This window comes from Hirundo rustica, chromosome 3 (assembly GCF_015227805.2).
Source record: "Hirundo rustica isolate bHirRus1 chromosome 3, bHirRus1.pri.v3, whole genome shotgun sequence".
NCBI classification, from domain to species: Eukaryota; Metazoa; Chordata; class Aves; order Passeriformes; family Hirundinidae; genus Hirundo; species Hirundo rustica.
This window is the reverse complement of record NC_053452.1, coordinates 46419310-46437410: the sequence shown is the minus strand read 5'-3', so window position 1 is coordinate 46437410 and position 18101 is coordinate 46419310. Positions and strand designations below refer to the sequence as shown.

The 18101-nt window shown below is 37.2% G+C and overlaps 1 protein-coding gene across 4 annotated transcripts in view; it reads right to left on the bottom strand.

The window, feature by feature from the left end:
• RYR2 (ryanodine receptor 2) overlaps positions 1 to 18101 on the bottom strand; it is a 384235-nt gene that overhangs the window by 254705 nt on the left and 111429 nt on the right. For all 4 annotated transcript variants that reach the window (XM_058419591.1, XM_040059776.2, XM_058419590.1 and 1 more), the window contains one exon: positions 13350 to 13454. In XM_058419591.1, the coding sequence (XP_058275574.1) occupies positions 13350 to 13454 (105 nt within the window). The remainder of the gene's footprint in view (positions 1 to 13349; positions 13455 to 18101) is intronic.

The window sequence follows — 18101 nt, the reverse complement described above, 5'->3', positions numbered from 1 at the left end:
TGGAGTAGAGGCTGTGAAATTAAATTTTTTCATATTACAGAAATACTTCAGCTTTGAATTCACACACGTGTGCAATGAAATGCATTCATTCCCCTAATAAGGTCTGACATAGATTTATGAGTGTACAAGTCTGAAAACCTCCTAGCCTTAATTACAATGCTTTATCACAGTATTACTGAAACTTTTAAATAAAAGATTTTGTTTGATGGCTATTTTCTCATGTTGTCCATGAGTTATTTCTGTATCCATTTCAGTGCTTCTCTAAAGTAATTGGATTGGGAGGGTGGGAGGAGGGAAGGGGAGGGCAATGCAAAGATTAGGATGTTTGGAAGAAAATTCAGACATCCTAGAATATTACTAAGGAATGAAAAAAAATACTGATATTAGTGTCAGTAAGCAGGCAGCATACCAGTCAATCAGTTCTGCTCCAAAGGTAAGATCTCCTATTAGTAACAGGATTGAAAAAAAAAAAAAGTATAGAAACAATCAGTCTCAAAAGATGTGCAAAAATACGCAGCAGATCCAAAAATAACAGCGTAAATGAAGGAAATAAAAACCATCAAAAGAAATTAACAAAAAAAGAGAAAAATTTTATACCAATGCTGGAGAAACAGATATCTGTTTTTAATTGCTGTACCCTTAAATCAATGCAAAAATCCGTGTCAGGTTTCTATTAGAAAGATAAGTAACTCAATAGCAGTCTATTTATTTGGTTATGCCAAGCTGCAGAACAAATGAAACTTTTAGCTAAGCACTTCCTCACAGATGGTCTTCACTTAGGTATAAGTGAATGCTATGTGTTTGCATCTCCCCCTTTAAAAATCCCATTTTCAAGAAGCTCTTTCCAAATTCCAACTGCAGTACCCTCATATTTGAGGGTACAAATATGAGTTCCCTCATATTTGGCTCTCTGAATCTGACTTCTTGATTAGTCCAGTCTTGCTCTCAGTTTGAAGGAAGCCGATAAGCCAAAAGAAAAACAAAAACTGATGGGGAAAAAAAAAAAAAAATCCACCCAGAATTACGAAGAAGGAAGGAAACTTCCCTTTAGGAAATACAATTAGACTATAAAAAGGAGATGGTTGTGAACCAGAATTTCCTAACTGCTTTAAATACAAGCAGAATAAGCATGTAAGAAAGAATTCAGAAATTGCTTCCTACTCTACTGTATTTAAACCGACAGCTATATTTGTAGCCTTCAAATCCTCAAGATATTTCCATGTCAAGTCAGAAAGTTCTTAAACACTATCCTATCCACAAAAGGTTACAAAGAATGGCCTTGGTAAAAGACATTGTGAATAAGAAGAGGAAGAATAATATGAGAGAAAAATGTTTTAGCATGTAACAAAATAGTTTTTGTGCTTCACTGATAAATTATATCAAGCAGAAATGATCAGTTTCAACCACGAAGATCCACAAATCAGCTTATTTCATTATTCTCTTGCTTAAGCTTTCAGATCTTTGTGTTATGGTATTATTTTTCTTTACTTTTTTACATCAAACCAATAAAATCTTGAAGTCATCTATGAAAATGATTAGAATTTCACTGGGAAAAGTTGGGAAAGTTACTGGAATTTCAGAAGAAATCTCAATGAAAAGCTTGTTTTATGTGCTATTTCTTCTCCCAGCCCTTGGCATACACAAGTTGAGAAAGGAGTCAGCAAACTGGGTAGGGTCAGACATGTGAGCTACAAAAAGGCTTTGCTGTCACAAAACTCAGCAAGTCTGTTTTTTCCACACAAAGGTCTGTTCCCTAAATACGTTTTATTTTATACTATGCAGCATCTTGGAATACTCAGAGAGCCAGAAGAAGAACTGGAGTCTCATATTGCTTGCAGTAATACCAAGAAAGCATACAGAAAGAGAACTGTGTTCGTCTGGGCAGAGGCAAAGGCTGGCTGCCTATTATGGTCCTCTGAAGATCTCCAAACCCATCAAGTCATTTCTTTAGGACAAAGGTTTTGTCCTGAAGTAATGTAGCTGAAAAATAGTGACATATAGCTGAGGAGAGAGAATAAGAAACCCCACCTGAAATTTCTTGGAACAGCCAAGGGATTTAATCAGTTACTGACATTACTAAAATTTGGGCAAATGCACAAGTTATTTTGAAGAAGGCAATCTATACCCAGTAAATCATTTCTATTCTAACAAACACACACCACCTGGAAGTGGAATTTTACAGGAAGAACAAAATGCATGAATACCCAGATAACTTAAATAGTTGGTTGCCAAATGACCTACGTATACACTAGACTATGTCAATTTACCACATTAAATAATCACTGCTAAGAAAAAACAGGATTTCCAAATTTGTCACTTTCCTTCTACTATTTGCATACTGTTATCTTCTGACTCATCCCAGTAATTTTTTTAAATAGAAACATCTTTCAAAAAAGTGAATATTCTGTGTATCTGTCAACAGACTCTCAGCTATCAAAGGCTGCTTCAGGAGTGGAAGCTGCATGTACCACCATAATTAAAAGCACATTCCACTCCATCAGCAGTATCTGCAGAAACAAGCATTAACTACAAAAGTCACATACAACAATACAGGACTCCCCAAACTGAAGCAGATGACAACAGCCAACATAATTAGAACACATGTTTACTAGCAGAAGCCTGAATACCCTTTGCTCTTGTCAAGTTTCTTTTCTTTGTTCTGTTTACTTAGAAGTATGTTATTTCCATAAAGAAAAATAAGGCTTGAGCTTCCACCCCTATCACATAAAAAAGGAAATCAATCCATTATCTATTTGTACACAGAGGGAATGACTATTATTTAAAAGATTAAAGGGCAACTAACTGCTGAACTAGCAAATGCTAAAAAGACTGTAGCCTAGGCAGAAAGGGGAGACTGCAGGGGAAAGGGAGGACAGTCTTCAGAGCTCAGCAACTTATCATGCTTGTCAAAAAAATATTTATGGATCAAGATCAAAAAGCTAACAACATGGGGATAATACCTCCACTTCTAACTTACCATGCTGACTGTACTCTAAAACACAAGTTTCAATTTTCACTTGAAAAATGATGGACAGGTGCGTACAAAAAGGTCAGGATGAGTCATAGAGAGCATATTCCCTCTTTTTAAACCTAAATGTGTGCGTATACATGTATATTTATCAGGCACGCTTTTGAAGAGGAAGAATTCAATCCAGACTGCCTGCAGGAACCCAGCAGGAGCCTTAACTGCTGCTGAGATCCTACAAACACTCCAAAATGGATCCTGCTGGCATGGGACTCACTCCCCACCACAGAAGCCAGAGGCAGCTCAGCAGGTTGGCTGCACAGGATGCTGCAGGTAGGGGCAGCTCCCTTCCCTGTCCCTGAGCCTGCAGTCCTGACTGAACCTTGAGGGAACAAGGCTCTGCTCACAAGAGCGACCACACAAACACTAAAAAACTAAAATTCACATTTAGGAAAAGCTGAGTGATCCTGACACACTCTGAAGCAAGCTCATGGTGTATAGGTAGATGATCGTACCACTCAAAAGGTAAGTCAGTGCCCCTGTGAGGAGCAGAGGTTCACTGGTCACTCAGGGGTTTCACTGATGTGCTCAGGTCCCAGAGTCAGCTACAAATAAGGCACCTGGAGGCCAGGAACAGAACCTCACCTCTGCCTGCAGAGCTGCTCCTTGTTCTCATCTTCTCTCTGTTTACCTAATATACCTGGTCTTAAACCCCTCCATTTCTTTCACTTTCCTTCCCTCCACCCCCACTCAAGAGTTCTTACCATCCTGATAAGCAATTTCAAAAAATGGTAATTTTCTGTGAAAAGAGAGAATCAAAATCTAAGTATGTTAACTTTATACCTGACATAGTGTAGCTCTCACACTACTGTAGTGCTTAAATACAAGACCAATACACTCACCTGCTTGGAAGGCTCTTGTTTCATTATAATAATTGAAACAAACTATTTGATGACTCTCTAGCAAAACATTACAAAACCAGAAACTTTCTTGGTGAATCATCACTACCACAGCCACCAAGGAAGAGCTGGGCATCAAAAGAAATAATCTCTCCATAGATGAATGGTTGCTCCAGAGGGAGGTGAAGTAACACCTGGGCTCACTAAACCTATTACTTTCACTAAGATATCATAGATTTGCTCAGTGATGTAGCTACCATGGATTCCACATTCCTATTGCCCTGGGGAGATGCAATTACATACATGCAGATGAATCCTCATGCATGACCTCCCTATCCAGACCTGCTCAGCAACAGAGTTCATTGACAGCCCCCAAGAAGTCCTGCGTGTTTATCAGCAACTCTCACAGACACTACAGAAGCAATACAGAGATGAACCATACCCCACCCTCCTCACTCAATTCCTTTCCACTTCCTGTTCAAGACAGTAATCCAGTCTGTTCAGTTCTGTTCGGTCTCACGACACCAGTTCTATCTTCTTCTTTTAATGCTACCCTTGCTGGTGTTGTTCAAGTGTTACCCCTTTGGGGAGGACCATTCACATCTAAACTTAAACAATATGGAAGTCTGTGGTGCATATAGAGCACCATTAGAATCAAAAGCACCCCAAGGTGCTGCACCCTGCAGGATAACGAGAGTTAGGAACAAACTTGCATTTACAAAAATCTTGACTGAATTTGAAGACTAAAGTGGTTCGTTGTTTTCTTTAATCACCACAGAAGGTATTGGTAACTCCTGGAGGTTGAGCACACTGAGCACATTTCAAGAGGGAGAATCCCACGTGTAATCCTCCAGCTCCAGCTGCTGAGATCTTAGGGAGCTGCCTGATAGGAGACTAGTCTCCTGCTACACAGTACCACAGACACAATTAACATTTTCCACACTGCCAGCTTCTGTAGCACTGCTGGGCATTTCCTTCACTGGTAACATTTTACACCACTCACTAAAATATCCTTTAAATAGCTATAGTAAGTCACTGAGTTGGAAAAAATGATCCTTCCTTTTTTAAATTTTGAACCAACCTAGCCAAATATTTCAGGAAGCTATCCCTGTAAGAAGCCATTATAAGCCAAATGGAGATATGGAGAATTTTCATATATGTTATGAGACATTTATTGATTGTAAGAAGTCTGTTTAAAAACATTGAATAATTATTATTGCCAATCTCAATATACTGGACAAAAGTAAAAGTTGTGTTTTATTTCATTTAAGGTCTTGAGCTTTACAAATAATTCATCTTACAGCTGTGTGCATTGCAAGAGAACACAGTGTTTGGTTTGAGCATCACTTTATCCAGGCCTTGCCTCAGCTGAGAGATTAATGTAAAATGTGCACTCCGCACAACCAGTAGTAGTAGAATTGTAGCAGACGAGAATCATATATAATCACGAACAATTTAATATCTCAAAACACTTTTAAACTAAGCTAAAGTATAAGGTTTTAGTGTTTTCAAAAAAATATGCTTTTACAAAAAGTTAACAAATTTAAGGCAAACAGAAAAATGGCACTGTTTTATGATGCAGCCCTTCACATGTCCATAACTTGCTCAACATCAAATCTGCCTCATGCAACACGTAGATGAGAGGGTGGTCATTTACTATTTTGTTTTATTCCAGCTTGTTGTGCAACCATTGTACTATAAATTGATTTAAAAACTCTTCTAAAGACAGAACAATTAAATGCTATCCATTTTATGATATTCACTACTGCAAAGCTAACTTAACGTCAATTCAATTTTCACAATAACTCAGAGATGATATATCAATAGATTTAAAGAATCTACTAAAATAAGTGTACTACACAAAGCAAGGAGGTTAGTCTGAGATTCCTAGGACCCAATTTCTAATGTTATTTTATGTGTAGCTTTCATCAGCTATGGTCCTCAAAACATGCATAAATCAGTCCCGAGGTATGAAGACAAACAAAATCAGAAAAAAACCCACGAATAGCAATCACTGCTTAGCAAACTTGTTCCAACTGCTTATCTACACTAGCCTGCTTTAAAAACTCAGTGTGTTACTAGCTTTGTTGAAACATCTGGTAGCATTAAGAAAATGAGTGGTTTAGGAGACCATCTCAGCTTTACATAGGATTGAGCTGCAAAACTGAGACTCTTCAAGCATTCTAGAACAGCATCTGAACGAGAGGATTTGGTGGGGTTTATCTTTTCGTTATTTTGTATAAATAGCCTTCAGTACATCAATTCCAACTGCTGATTAAAAAAAAAAAAATAAAAAAAAAATAAAAAAAAAAGATTTGGTTCTGGAAACAAATTTAACTGCATCATTTTCAATTTTGCTGTGCTTAAATTCCATTAAAAATCCCCAAGCTCTTCCAAGACCTAACAGGGAATCTTTACTGAAAAGCATCAGTATGTTGCCATCCTTTATTTTAACAAGCTATAACTTATAGATGGCACAGTGATGATACTTATAGAATTTACAGGTAAAAGGCATAAAAACAACCAATCCCCTTCTTTTTTCATCCCAGGGAAAAAGCCACACAGTACACCTTGAGTTCCTCATTCTAATCTCTCTGCCAGTATTTCTTAGCTGGACTCATGGCAGCTCAATACGTAAAAGTGCCAGTTTCAGTGACTTCTACATTGCTTATATTCCATCAGCAACTTTTTATCCAACTATTCTCAGTTTGTTTCCTAGGACAACATGGAACCTGAACCAATTTTTGTTTTAGTCCTCACTTCTCCATTCCACTTCAATGGCAGAACTGAATTGGCTACAGTTCTCCCTAAGTTCAACGGCAACAGCGCCTGAGTACTCCAAGAACGTCATTACACAATCAGATTTTTCCTTCCACGATCAATGTTCTTCTTCAGACGGGTTAGGAGAACATCCAAAAGTATCAAACAGAAAGAGGTCTGCTTCCAGCTCTGAACCACCAGCTCTCTGGAAGATCAGCCCTCTGGAGCTGATAGTGGCATGGACAGAGTTTCACATCCTCCTTACCAACCAGGAGGACAGGATATAGCTTCCAAGAACAGCAAATCTTCATGGCATACAATATAGGAACAGCATAGTTCTATATTGGGGAAATAAATATTGGGGAAAATGCAGCAAATAAATATTGGGGAAAATGCGGCAAACTGCACACTGAAGTTTTCAGTAGATAATATAGCAACTAAGAACAATTTGCAGGAAGCTAAAAAGGGATTTAACCCTACGTTTCATTTTACCTAAAAGTAAACAAATTTCAAGCATACTAAGGCAACTGAGAGCCAATTTTTTTCCACCGTGTAATAAAGTCTAGAAAGACAAATAGCAAAAAAACCCCACTTCGAGTTTTCTCAGAAAGAAAAAAACAAATACAGCATGATTTTCTGAATAAACACTTAAAATCACTTCAATATAAATTCTAGAGAGTCCTACACTCACCTCATTTATTCTACTTCCTATTTTATTATGTCATTCAAAACAGAAATTGTAACTACTTATATATTCACCTTCTTGCTACAGGTGACATGCAAAGAAAGCCTTACTTATTTCATTACTACATTTTTTCTAGTAAGCAATCAAAAAGCTGACACTTGAAGTGAAAGGACACAAAAGCAGCTGAGAGAAATCCATGGGGTTCCATTGAGGATAAGCGAGTTCAGAGCATCTGTCCTGCCGGAGCCATTAAAACACAACTCCAAAGGAAACACATTACATTCCAAGCACAGATGATTTTACTAGCTAGCAGTTCATGTAGCATGAAGCCTAGCCATTAGCAAAGGAATTGAATGTTCCAAACACTTTGCTGATAAAATTGGGAAAAACAAATACCAACAAACAAGAAAACCCACAGGAGTCTCATACTCCTATATATCCCTGAACAAAAAAAAGCCCATGCATACCTCATGCTGGCAGAACAAAGCACCGATCAAGAAACAGCAGCTCCAGAAGCTCTCACCAAAAAAGATGTCTCTTACTCTACACCCTCCAATGATATGAGATTTTCTTATGTATGTATGGTGCAACAGTAGAATTGGAATGGTTTGGCACTCACCAGTCTTCTGGTAGACCAGAGTGAAGAGAATGTTTTACCACTGCTGACAGAAACTAATTAAAGCTGCTGTGAAAGACAGTTTATTAATAAGAGTTCTCAATCACTCCAATGGGATGGTGCAGTTAACAATTCTCTGTCTGGGATACAAGGTGTCCCATCTGCATACAGATGTACACCACACTGGCATGTGAAAGCAAGTCACATACAGCTGGACTTGTATGTATCATACATAAATACACACATATGTACACAGTCTACTCATCAGGTATGGCATGTAAAATATAATCCTGAATCTTCAAATTTCAGTGGTCTCATTTATTACAACTATCATGAAGGACTATAAAAGACATAACAAGGTGGAAAAATAGAACATTATTTATATAATGAGACTGTTGGATATATTTCAAAAAATGCAGGCAAAGCAAGTGTAACTCAGGGAATAACAAGTACTTAATTTTCGCTCCAGCCAACAGAGATGAGAGATGATTTTGTGCTTGTTCACTTACAGGAAAGTGTCCTTTAAATGCCAAACTAATTTAATTTCCTGTACCTAGCCACTGTGCCCAAACCCGTTTTTTATCTCTTTGAAGTAACAAAAGCATTAGAATAGAATAAAAGTTCAAACTAGCCCCTTTTTATATAAATACAGAGAGTAGTGGTGTTTAGAATACTTAGATTCTCCCATTAGAAAAAAATAATTTGTACTGAATTATATGAAAAAACCCTCTGAAATACAGTTCAAATAATACTTAGAAGCAATGGGCTTTATGAAGGTTACCTTACACTTAATTTTAATTTGCACATCGTCTTGGCAAATTTTTCAACTTAATACCTATTTTTCATGCAGCATGTTTGCTTGAGGATTATTTAAAAAGAAAAACCTTTCAGACAAAATCTAAATCATTTTTGAACCAACTGAGGCTAAGAAAATACCTGACATCCTTCCAGGTCAAATATGTCTGGACACCTTTTCTTTCGGGTACCCTTTTCTACTAGCTATACAGCAGGACAGAGGGAAATAATTTTCCTTGTCATAAAAGGTGAGACTGGTAATAACATAGAATGTACACGTCTGTTGTTTAACTTGTATGAAAAAGTCATTTAAATCTCAGAACCGAAAGAAGCAACAAAATTATAAATCCCTCCCTTGCACCTGAAACTTGGCAACTTCCTCCCCATGTCCTTCTGACACCTTTTCTCACTGAAAGAAAACTGTGCAGAAGGTGCAATAGCATGAGAGCAGTTGATGGCAATGTGAAACAGAAAACTTTGCCTTCCTTTCCTCTTAGAGACTATATAAAGTTATATCTCTTTCTCCTACCCAGTACTGATCATATCTGGAAGAACTACCTAACCCTGTTTCTAATTTTGTTCATATTTTCCAGAAGTTGCAGAAGTTACTGAATTCAAGGGCACTAATGGATAGACAGCCAGGCTTAATTTCCTAAGAAAATTAGGGAAAATATCCGGGAACTGATTTGATTATGGCATTTAATCAGTTTCACAAGAAGCAAGTACTAGATGATAAGTATCTTTAATCTAGGAAAGAAAGATTTGATAGAAAAAAATTAAAAGATTTTACAAAAAGAAAAAAACATCAAACAAGCTACCCAAAAACATAATCAGAGGAAAAAGAATCAGAAGCAAAACACAGTTCCAACAGTTCTAATGACTATTCCTAAATGACTCCAGAAGCTATGGATTCACCTTCTCAGGATCATTCCAGCTCATGAGCTTTAGTGAAATACAAGGCACTTGGGTCCAGAGGAGGTTCACTGGAAATAACAACCAGGATAAGAATAGATGGCCTGAATGCTTTTCATGGTCTTAAACACTTTATAAAAACATAAAGAACTTCCATTGTCATCTTACATCTGCTTTTCTAATAAGAAGTTACACCTAAAACCAAGCCAAAATAATTGCAAAATGATACCTAGGCTGTGGGTCACTCTTGTGTAGGACAGTGCACCTGTAATTCTTCTTGCCTAACACACCACAGCATGGACTATGCGATGGTACTCCTCATTATATAATTATTTGCTATTCTCTCTCCACAAGATTTCTCCCTTTTTCCTTATCTATTTCTGACTTGTTGGTTTTTCCTCCATGCAGATGAACTGATGAAAGTGGCACATGCATATAGCACTCAAGACCCAGCAAAATAATAAAAAAATTACCTGTTAAAAATGAAAAGTGCAAATAATGCTACCTATGCAAATAAACATGGTTGTGGATTTATTTTTGAAACCAAAACCATTCTATCAAGCTATGAACGTCAGTGTTTTAATAAATTGTCAGACCTAAGCGCAGTATTTTACAGGGAAATGATGAAATGTGAGGCTACTCAGTGCCTAGAAGAAACAGAGCACTACACACATTCTTAAGAAATTTCAGTCATTTTCCACTGTTGCCTTTGATACCAGCATTTATCTGGTTCAGGAGAGCCAAGTAGGTATACTCGGATCACTGATCTCTCAAAGCATGGAAATTCTCATTTTGGGATTCTTTCACTAAAAAGGCAAGGTGCAGAGGTAATTATTACTAATGCAGAGGTAATCTTGCACATTTAACGCATACCAATTGAGAAGTAGCAGTAAATCCAGTAAGTGCACACAATTATTCTTTCTTGTGCATATGAAAGCTGCTTATTTTTCTGACTCAAGTCAGGGTGAGATTTTTGTTCATATTACTCAACCATTACGTTACTTCTAACTTACCTGTTATATAAGAATTATATAAACATAGCATTCAAGAGATTACACAACACAAAAGGCAAACCAGCTCAAGGAGACCACTTATAAGTACAGTATCTTAATGATTTCTAATGTAATGAAAAGTAACTGAGGACTGAAAATACTTCCAATTTGCAGGATTCTTTCCACTAGAAAACTGAGGTCATGCTGAAAGCAGTTTATAGCAACAATTTCTCAAAAAAATGCTGTATTTTCTTCTCCTAAATGAAATGAAACACTGTTTTGTTTTTTTTTTTAATTAAAAGAAGTGATGCTTCTCCAGGAAGGTCATAGTGCTTCAGGCAGGACAAATTACCTCTTACCTTAAAACTTCATTTAACAGTTACTTCAAACAAATATGAAGCTGTGTATATAAGTACCTGCCCTATGATATACAAATATAAATGGAAAGGCAAAAATTTCTATATCTTTCATAGAAACTACACAGAGATACCAAGTGTCGGTCCTATTAATTTATCAGCAAGTGCATATTCATTCATTTTAGTATCATCATCACTCTTGACTTTCAGAGACTTACTAAAAAGAAAAATATTGACATTGACAACATGACCATGTGTTCATCTACAAACCATAATTTTCAAGATTGTTCTCTTCTAATATCAATACATTAATATGCAAGAGACACAAGCAGATTCCTAATGCATTTCTACAGAAGCCATCAAAATTTGCAGTAGAAATATATTTATGATTTACTGAACACTCTCTCTCTGTGTTGGTATAGCTGTAGCTCTGTACCTCCTGCTAGTGCTAGAATTTACTAAGTGCTGAGAGCACAGTAAACTGCTCTGTAAACAGCCAAGAGCCACATAATGACCGCACTCGGAACTTTGCTTTATTTTTCCTGTGCACAACTCAGATCTTTGGGTACAGAGCACTGTAAACCAGTGCAGCTGCCATCAGTGCTATTTAGGCATGGGTGTAAGTGCCCCCAACTCTGACCTTCATGGTCGTGCACAGAAAACATCACTGTTTCCAGAAAATACCAGATAACTGCCAAACACGGTATCTCATCGGTCAGTGTGTCCTACAAAAATCATTTTCTACTCATATCTAGTGCAGAAAATAGTCCAGAAATAGTGCTAATATTCCACTTAAGACCCCTACAAAGCTCCCTTAAGACTGCCCTGTTCCCAGCAGAATAACCGAGCTCACAATTTCTAATCATTCTGCAGAGAGGTTTGGTCATTCTCCAATGTTCTCTGGGTGTCATATCTGTATTAAAAGCAAATATTGCCTTAACACATGGCCCCAGCACTCTGCTAAAGACAGTGAAAATCCAGAAGTTGATGTTATGATTTTAAAAAGTTCAAATACTTCATATTCAAAAACTGAATGCTTTTTCATTCACTGCATTCTGCCCTACAGCATTACTTCATCACATCTTCCCCTATACTTCCTTTAGCTCATGCTCCTGCTCACATCTGTTGGGAATAAACAGAAAGAAAACTGTTGCTCTACTTCACACATGTGGCCATACACAGTTATTGCTGTACATCCTGGGGTTTGGACTGTGATTTTTGACATTATGCCTGTATGTGCCTGTTATTTTGTTTTTATTTTTCTTCCCCCGTGCATTTGCTCACTCGTGGTTTCAGTATTCACCAAGTAAGGGAAGAAGGGTTTAGAAGTATGTATCTGCTTACTCTGGTACCACCTCTTCTCTCAGATATGCTTTTAAATCTCTTACAACAAATTCTCACTGGCAGAACACCCTCTGGATAATCCACAGGACTGTGCCCAGAGTTCATTTCCCAAATACCATTCTCAGTCTGGGTGCCTGGCATTTTGTGGGACTGACTACTCCATACTAGTTTGGTTTCTTGAGGCATCTCCGTGAATTTCAGAGGCACGCATACTTCCTGCCAGCTTTCTTGAGTAATGAACTTATGGTTGACACCTACTTCTTTCACTGTGTAACTCCTATGCCTATAGTCACTCTCCCTCAAAAAGATACAGGATTTGAACTAGAGCATAGCATTCAAATGAACACTATGAGATGTATATGGAATGTTCAGTTACATTATAACAAATCAAATTAATTGCACTGCAGGGAGCATTAATTACACTACCGTGATTTATCTGTAAATAATTATTTGCTAGCCAAAAAATTAATTAATTCCTATTAGGAATAATATTAATAATTCTTCTAGGATTTAAGTAATTACTATAGCCTTCATCTTCCAGACTGCTCTTTCTTGTCCACCAAGGCTCAGTAATATTTTATCTTCAGCTAAAGGTTTGTTACAGCATATTTGAGCTCAGGGCACACAGAAGTTTCATTATTTCCAGACACAACCAGCATACATCCAAGTCATTTTAAGACCTTCTGACAGTCTCACCCAATATAGTCAGGAATGCTCAGAAAGCTTATTTCTTCAGAAGAAGTGATCAAGCTTTATAGGACAAATTATGAGGTTCTCGAATTAAAACACCCTTGTAACTCTATACTGATTCACAGCACATTGAAATGGGGACTTACAATTCTGGCAAGGTTCACTGGACGCTGGAATTGCTTATAGTTTGCAAAGTAACAGACCATTCCTGTAGCAAAGGAGGAAAATTCAACACAATCATGCTATAAGCATGTGACAGTCATGAAACCTGAGGTACCATAAGAAAAAAAGGACTATTTTGCAAGAGGAAGAAAGGTGAATATTTAATAACTTACCCCTTCTGCCTTTTCTTCTGTGTTAGCCAGCATTTCCTGGAGGGCCCGTACTGACAGAGACTGCTCCAGCACAAAGGTGCAGATGGACAAATCAGGAGGAACATTCTAGGTTAAAGAGAACCATGAGATCACATTAGTAGAGATTACATCACATTTGCTGAGTTGCACTTTCCAGTGGCTCTCTTCTGCCTCTGAAAGGTCTAATACATCTCTGAGGCTGTGAAATCCAGCCACACACTGGGCTGCAACAGTTAAGTTTTAGCCAATAAAGGGAAGCAACGCTCTGCTCAGCATGTGCAAGCTGATACCTGGGGTATCAGGCTCCCTCTAATAAAGAATGAAACTCTCAATAAAAGAAGAAACCAATGAATTTCATCAATTTCAGCAGAGGATCACCATGAATATCAGTGCTAGTACATTTCCCGTGTGTCTGCAGAGAGGAGGAGAGGGATCTTGCAATTCTCTTCAAAAATCTAATGGTGATTACAGGGGAATGGAGGCAGAGTCTTCTTGGATGTGCTCCTTGAAAGGAATAGGAGCAGCAAGACAAGTTGTGCAAAGAAAATTAGAGAATAAAATTGGGAATGGAAAGGTTCCTAGGCAAAGCAATGACAAGTCTGCTTGGACATTAGCACATGGAACATGTGTCCCAGATACGATGCTCAGATTGTGAGGAAAACCAAATTCAATCTTTAGACTACTGGTAGTTAGCCAGACCTCATCCTTATCATGAAGGTCAAGATGAATTTTCATAGCAGAAATACTGCACACCGACTATCAAGGCCAAGCCAGCAGCTTCAAAGCCTTGCAGGGCACTATACTTCACCACAGGCTGCTCCACCACAGGCTGCTCTAACTGGGATAAAACTAAAGAGTTTTACAAAAATTATTATTTAACCTGTCACGCTTGAAAAAAAAAGTCATTGAACTATTGAAAAGTTAGTTTTCCAGACTATCATAAAAATTCATACAAAATTGGAAGAGGGTTGTAATAGCAATGTCTAAGTTACAAAGTAGCAAAGTAAAATTAGATTTTATGTGGGGATGTTTTCTTCTGTTAATAGAATATGCCACTCCTACACACCTTTTCTCGCCTCCAGAAATTCTTTCGTATTTCTTCTCTATTTTCATGTTAGTTGCATATTTTAGCTTAGGAATGCTTTTATTGATGGTTGGAATTCAGTTTTTTACACCATGAATGCTTTTGCTGCAAAAGCTGTAAAACTGCACATTTGCTCAAACTGTGTACAAAGTGAAGAGGCAACTTCCAAGGCCAAATTATAAAAGGTAGTTGCAAAATCTGGGTTTTTTCTGCCAAAAGTTAGTGTACTCAGAATACCTCACACTCTTACCAATTATATTGCTGTTCACCCCAACAAAATCCAGGTCTATTTAACACATAATAGATATCTCATGGTTTGCCAGTACTTATATTTCAATGAAATTAATGTAAAATTGTAGTTTAAATTTAAGTTTCAACCACATGCAAAAGGTTTCAATAGCATCTTCTTTTGCATGGTTTTTGACTGACTTATGCAATGATACTTAGGCATGGAATACTGTTCAGCCAACTCCTTCAGAATCGGGTCTCTAATTATTTGTCAGTGTTCTTGTTACTACTTTGCTTTTGTTGCTAGTCAGACACTACAACTGTCCTTTTCATGCTAAGACTAGGTCAGAAAACAACCTATTATATTGTCTTCAAAAACATCCTTGTAACATGAGTACTGTCACAAGCCCTTATGTTACAAAGCAGGAAATAGAACACTCAAAGATCTCAGGCTGCAAGGTGTTGCTTCTGCTCAGTTAATGTAAAGACAGTTTTCAAGTCTAGAAATCCTCACAGCCTAGCAGTGCAGCTCACCTTCCATTCTGGCCAGTGAAGACTGACAAATAAGAATATGAACAAAAGAGAAAAAATGCTCCATGCACTCTGCTCAGAAATGATCCAAGGCTACCTTTTCTGCATCTATAAGCAAAGTCCTTTCCTTAACAATATTCCCGCTGTTATTACCATTATTTAAAGTAGCATTTTTGCTGGCAGAGCATGTCTCACACTTACAAGTTTGGACATATCAATTTTTTTACTAATGAACCTACCCCACAGGTTATGTATTTTCCATTATCAGAAATCCTGCATCATTTCAAACACTGAACAAATCAACATAACCGGGACACTTCTCCTTCATCCATTTCATTCTCCTTTAAGTTCAAGACAGCCACAAGGACTTTCTTTCCTATCAATTAAAACTGAGGTATGAAGTCCCAATGAACTTTTTTCAGCTATTCTCACTGCAGGTGAGGCACACCTTTTGCTACTAGGGGATAAAAAAGGAGAACTGTATGAAATCTTTCGCTTTAAGTGAAAGAAGTACTGTGCTCTTACAGTCTAGCAGAACGTTAGAGCCAGGTTTTTTCCCTAAGGGAAAAGGGAGAGCACATTATCCCACCTTCATCTTCATTGCATGAACGCCTGGGTACTTGGCGGCCCTCAGGGAGAAATGTTTTCCCTTTAAGAGCTGAGAAAAGATGCACCTACTGATGCTTGCAGTGAGCATGTGAATTAGACCTTCCTCTCTGGCAGTTCCTCACCCAGCTCGGGTCTACTGAAGATCCAACAGGCATGACTCCATCAATCCCAGCACGTACAATGAAGCAGGGAAAAACACGGGATAGATGCAGACCTGCCAATGTATTTGGCTCAGTTACAGCTCTGCTCATCCCCATACACTTTACTTCAGTGCTGATGTTTTTAACACTACGTATTTAAAGGATGAGGCTTTGGGCCTCAGACACAAACTGAAGGCTCCTCTCTTGAATAGCCCCCTCCACAAACAATAATTCCAAGTAATTTTAAAGCTTTCATTTAAATATAACAAACATTATTCACAGTGTCTTTTCCATCTCTTCAAAGCATAAAATAAAAATGAGGAAATAAAAACACAGTCTTTCCCAGACCTCTGATTATCTACCTTATTGTCTCTCACATTATCTCACACGCAGACAGAGGATGGCGTATGAAAAATTAAGGTATTCTATGGCTGCCCAACATTGTCTACTGAGGGATCTCTTCATACATAGTAGATTTTAGTACCCAGCCTGGAGAACAACTGCATATTCTAGTGGCTGCAAAGAAAACTTGTAGTAGCAATTAGTTTTCAACACCAGGGTTTTTTGAGGACAGGTGAAATGTGATGGCAGGTATTTCAGTGACTGCTTTGCTAGACTATGAATACACTATTAAATAACAAATAATTTTAAAGAAAATATTTTGCTACGTGTCTAACAACCCACCAATGCACTTTTAATAAACACAAAACTGCCAGGCTTACCTAACAGTTAAATGGTAATAATATATCTCTATTTTGATAACAGAACACAAACTATAATGCTAAAACTGATCAGCTCAAAAGTAGAGGTCTCATCAGATATAAATAATTATATTGGAAATCGTCAACCTTCTTTTCCACCAATTTTTATCATATTTATATTTGTTGCATTAACTTTTTAAATGAAGACATAGAAAATTAATTCATATTCCAAAGAGGGGGGCTGGTTTGTTTTGTGACAGAGTATACAATGTCCTTGGACAATCCAGGGAATCTATCACTACAGTTCATATGATCAGTGGAAAACAAAACTCTGATAAGCAATGGCAGTATTCAATACAATTTATTTTCAGTTCATTTCTGATACATTTGCAAAATCAATCGTACTTTAATGGGTTTGAGTATAAAATATACTCACTGACTTAAAAGATAAATAGTAGTAACTCCAGTTTATCTGAGTATTAATTAAAGCATAACTAATTTCGCTGCCAGTTCATGTTTAGATTTGCCCTCTTGTTAATTTTTTCTTTCTAGAAAATCTACTCAGTCATAATTAGAGCCTAATATGCAAGTACCTCAATTTTTAAAATGTTAATGCACAAATAAATAGAAATTATAATTGCATTTCAAAAGGAGATTCAGTACCTCTAGGAGAAAAGAAATAAATTATTATTACCTTTTTCTATTGTTCCTTCATCATGGCTTGTAACAGCCCAATCAGCAAAATCAGACAAGTTAAAATAAATGTAATGGTCATCTGGAATTTTTAAGGCATATCCATTACTGGATTATTTAGAAAATTGGTGAACTCCTTGTTCTTCCTGCCATTTTAAACTACATTTATTGTGTACACTAGTTTTCTGTAGTAATATTTGCATATTAAACTACGTTTTACTCTGTGGGAGGCAGATTTGCAAATTAGATAATCATACCCTTTATTAAAAAGGTGTTTTGAGTAAAGCTTTTGAAATATATTTAAAAATATCCCTAACTGTATTCCAACCCACAGGTGAATCATGGGTACTGGATGTATTCATAATGCTCAATTTCATTTTCTAGCAAATTTCTATTTACACACTCCAATGAAAGCAAGAGGCTGAGATGCAAAACACAGTGCTGCTGTCATTACTCTGACAATCACACAGTGCTAACAAGCCACTGTAATGTACAACCTGCTCATATAGCATCTTGCATATCATCTTGTGAATGTAAACTTAGCTTCTGCCTCTCGTAAATATTAGTACATGACTAAAGGCTAATAAATTGCATCAGCAAACAGACCTCTGTTTCTAAAAACAAGCAGTTTCACCTCAGCTTTGCTTTTCTTCTTAGATATTTGTACACTTTTTAGTTATTCTCCTAAGCTCACAGTTATTTTTTTTTTATTCTTCTAACCAAATTCCCAATTAATGGACTTGCAGGT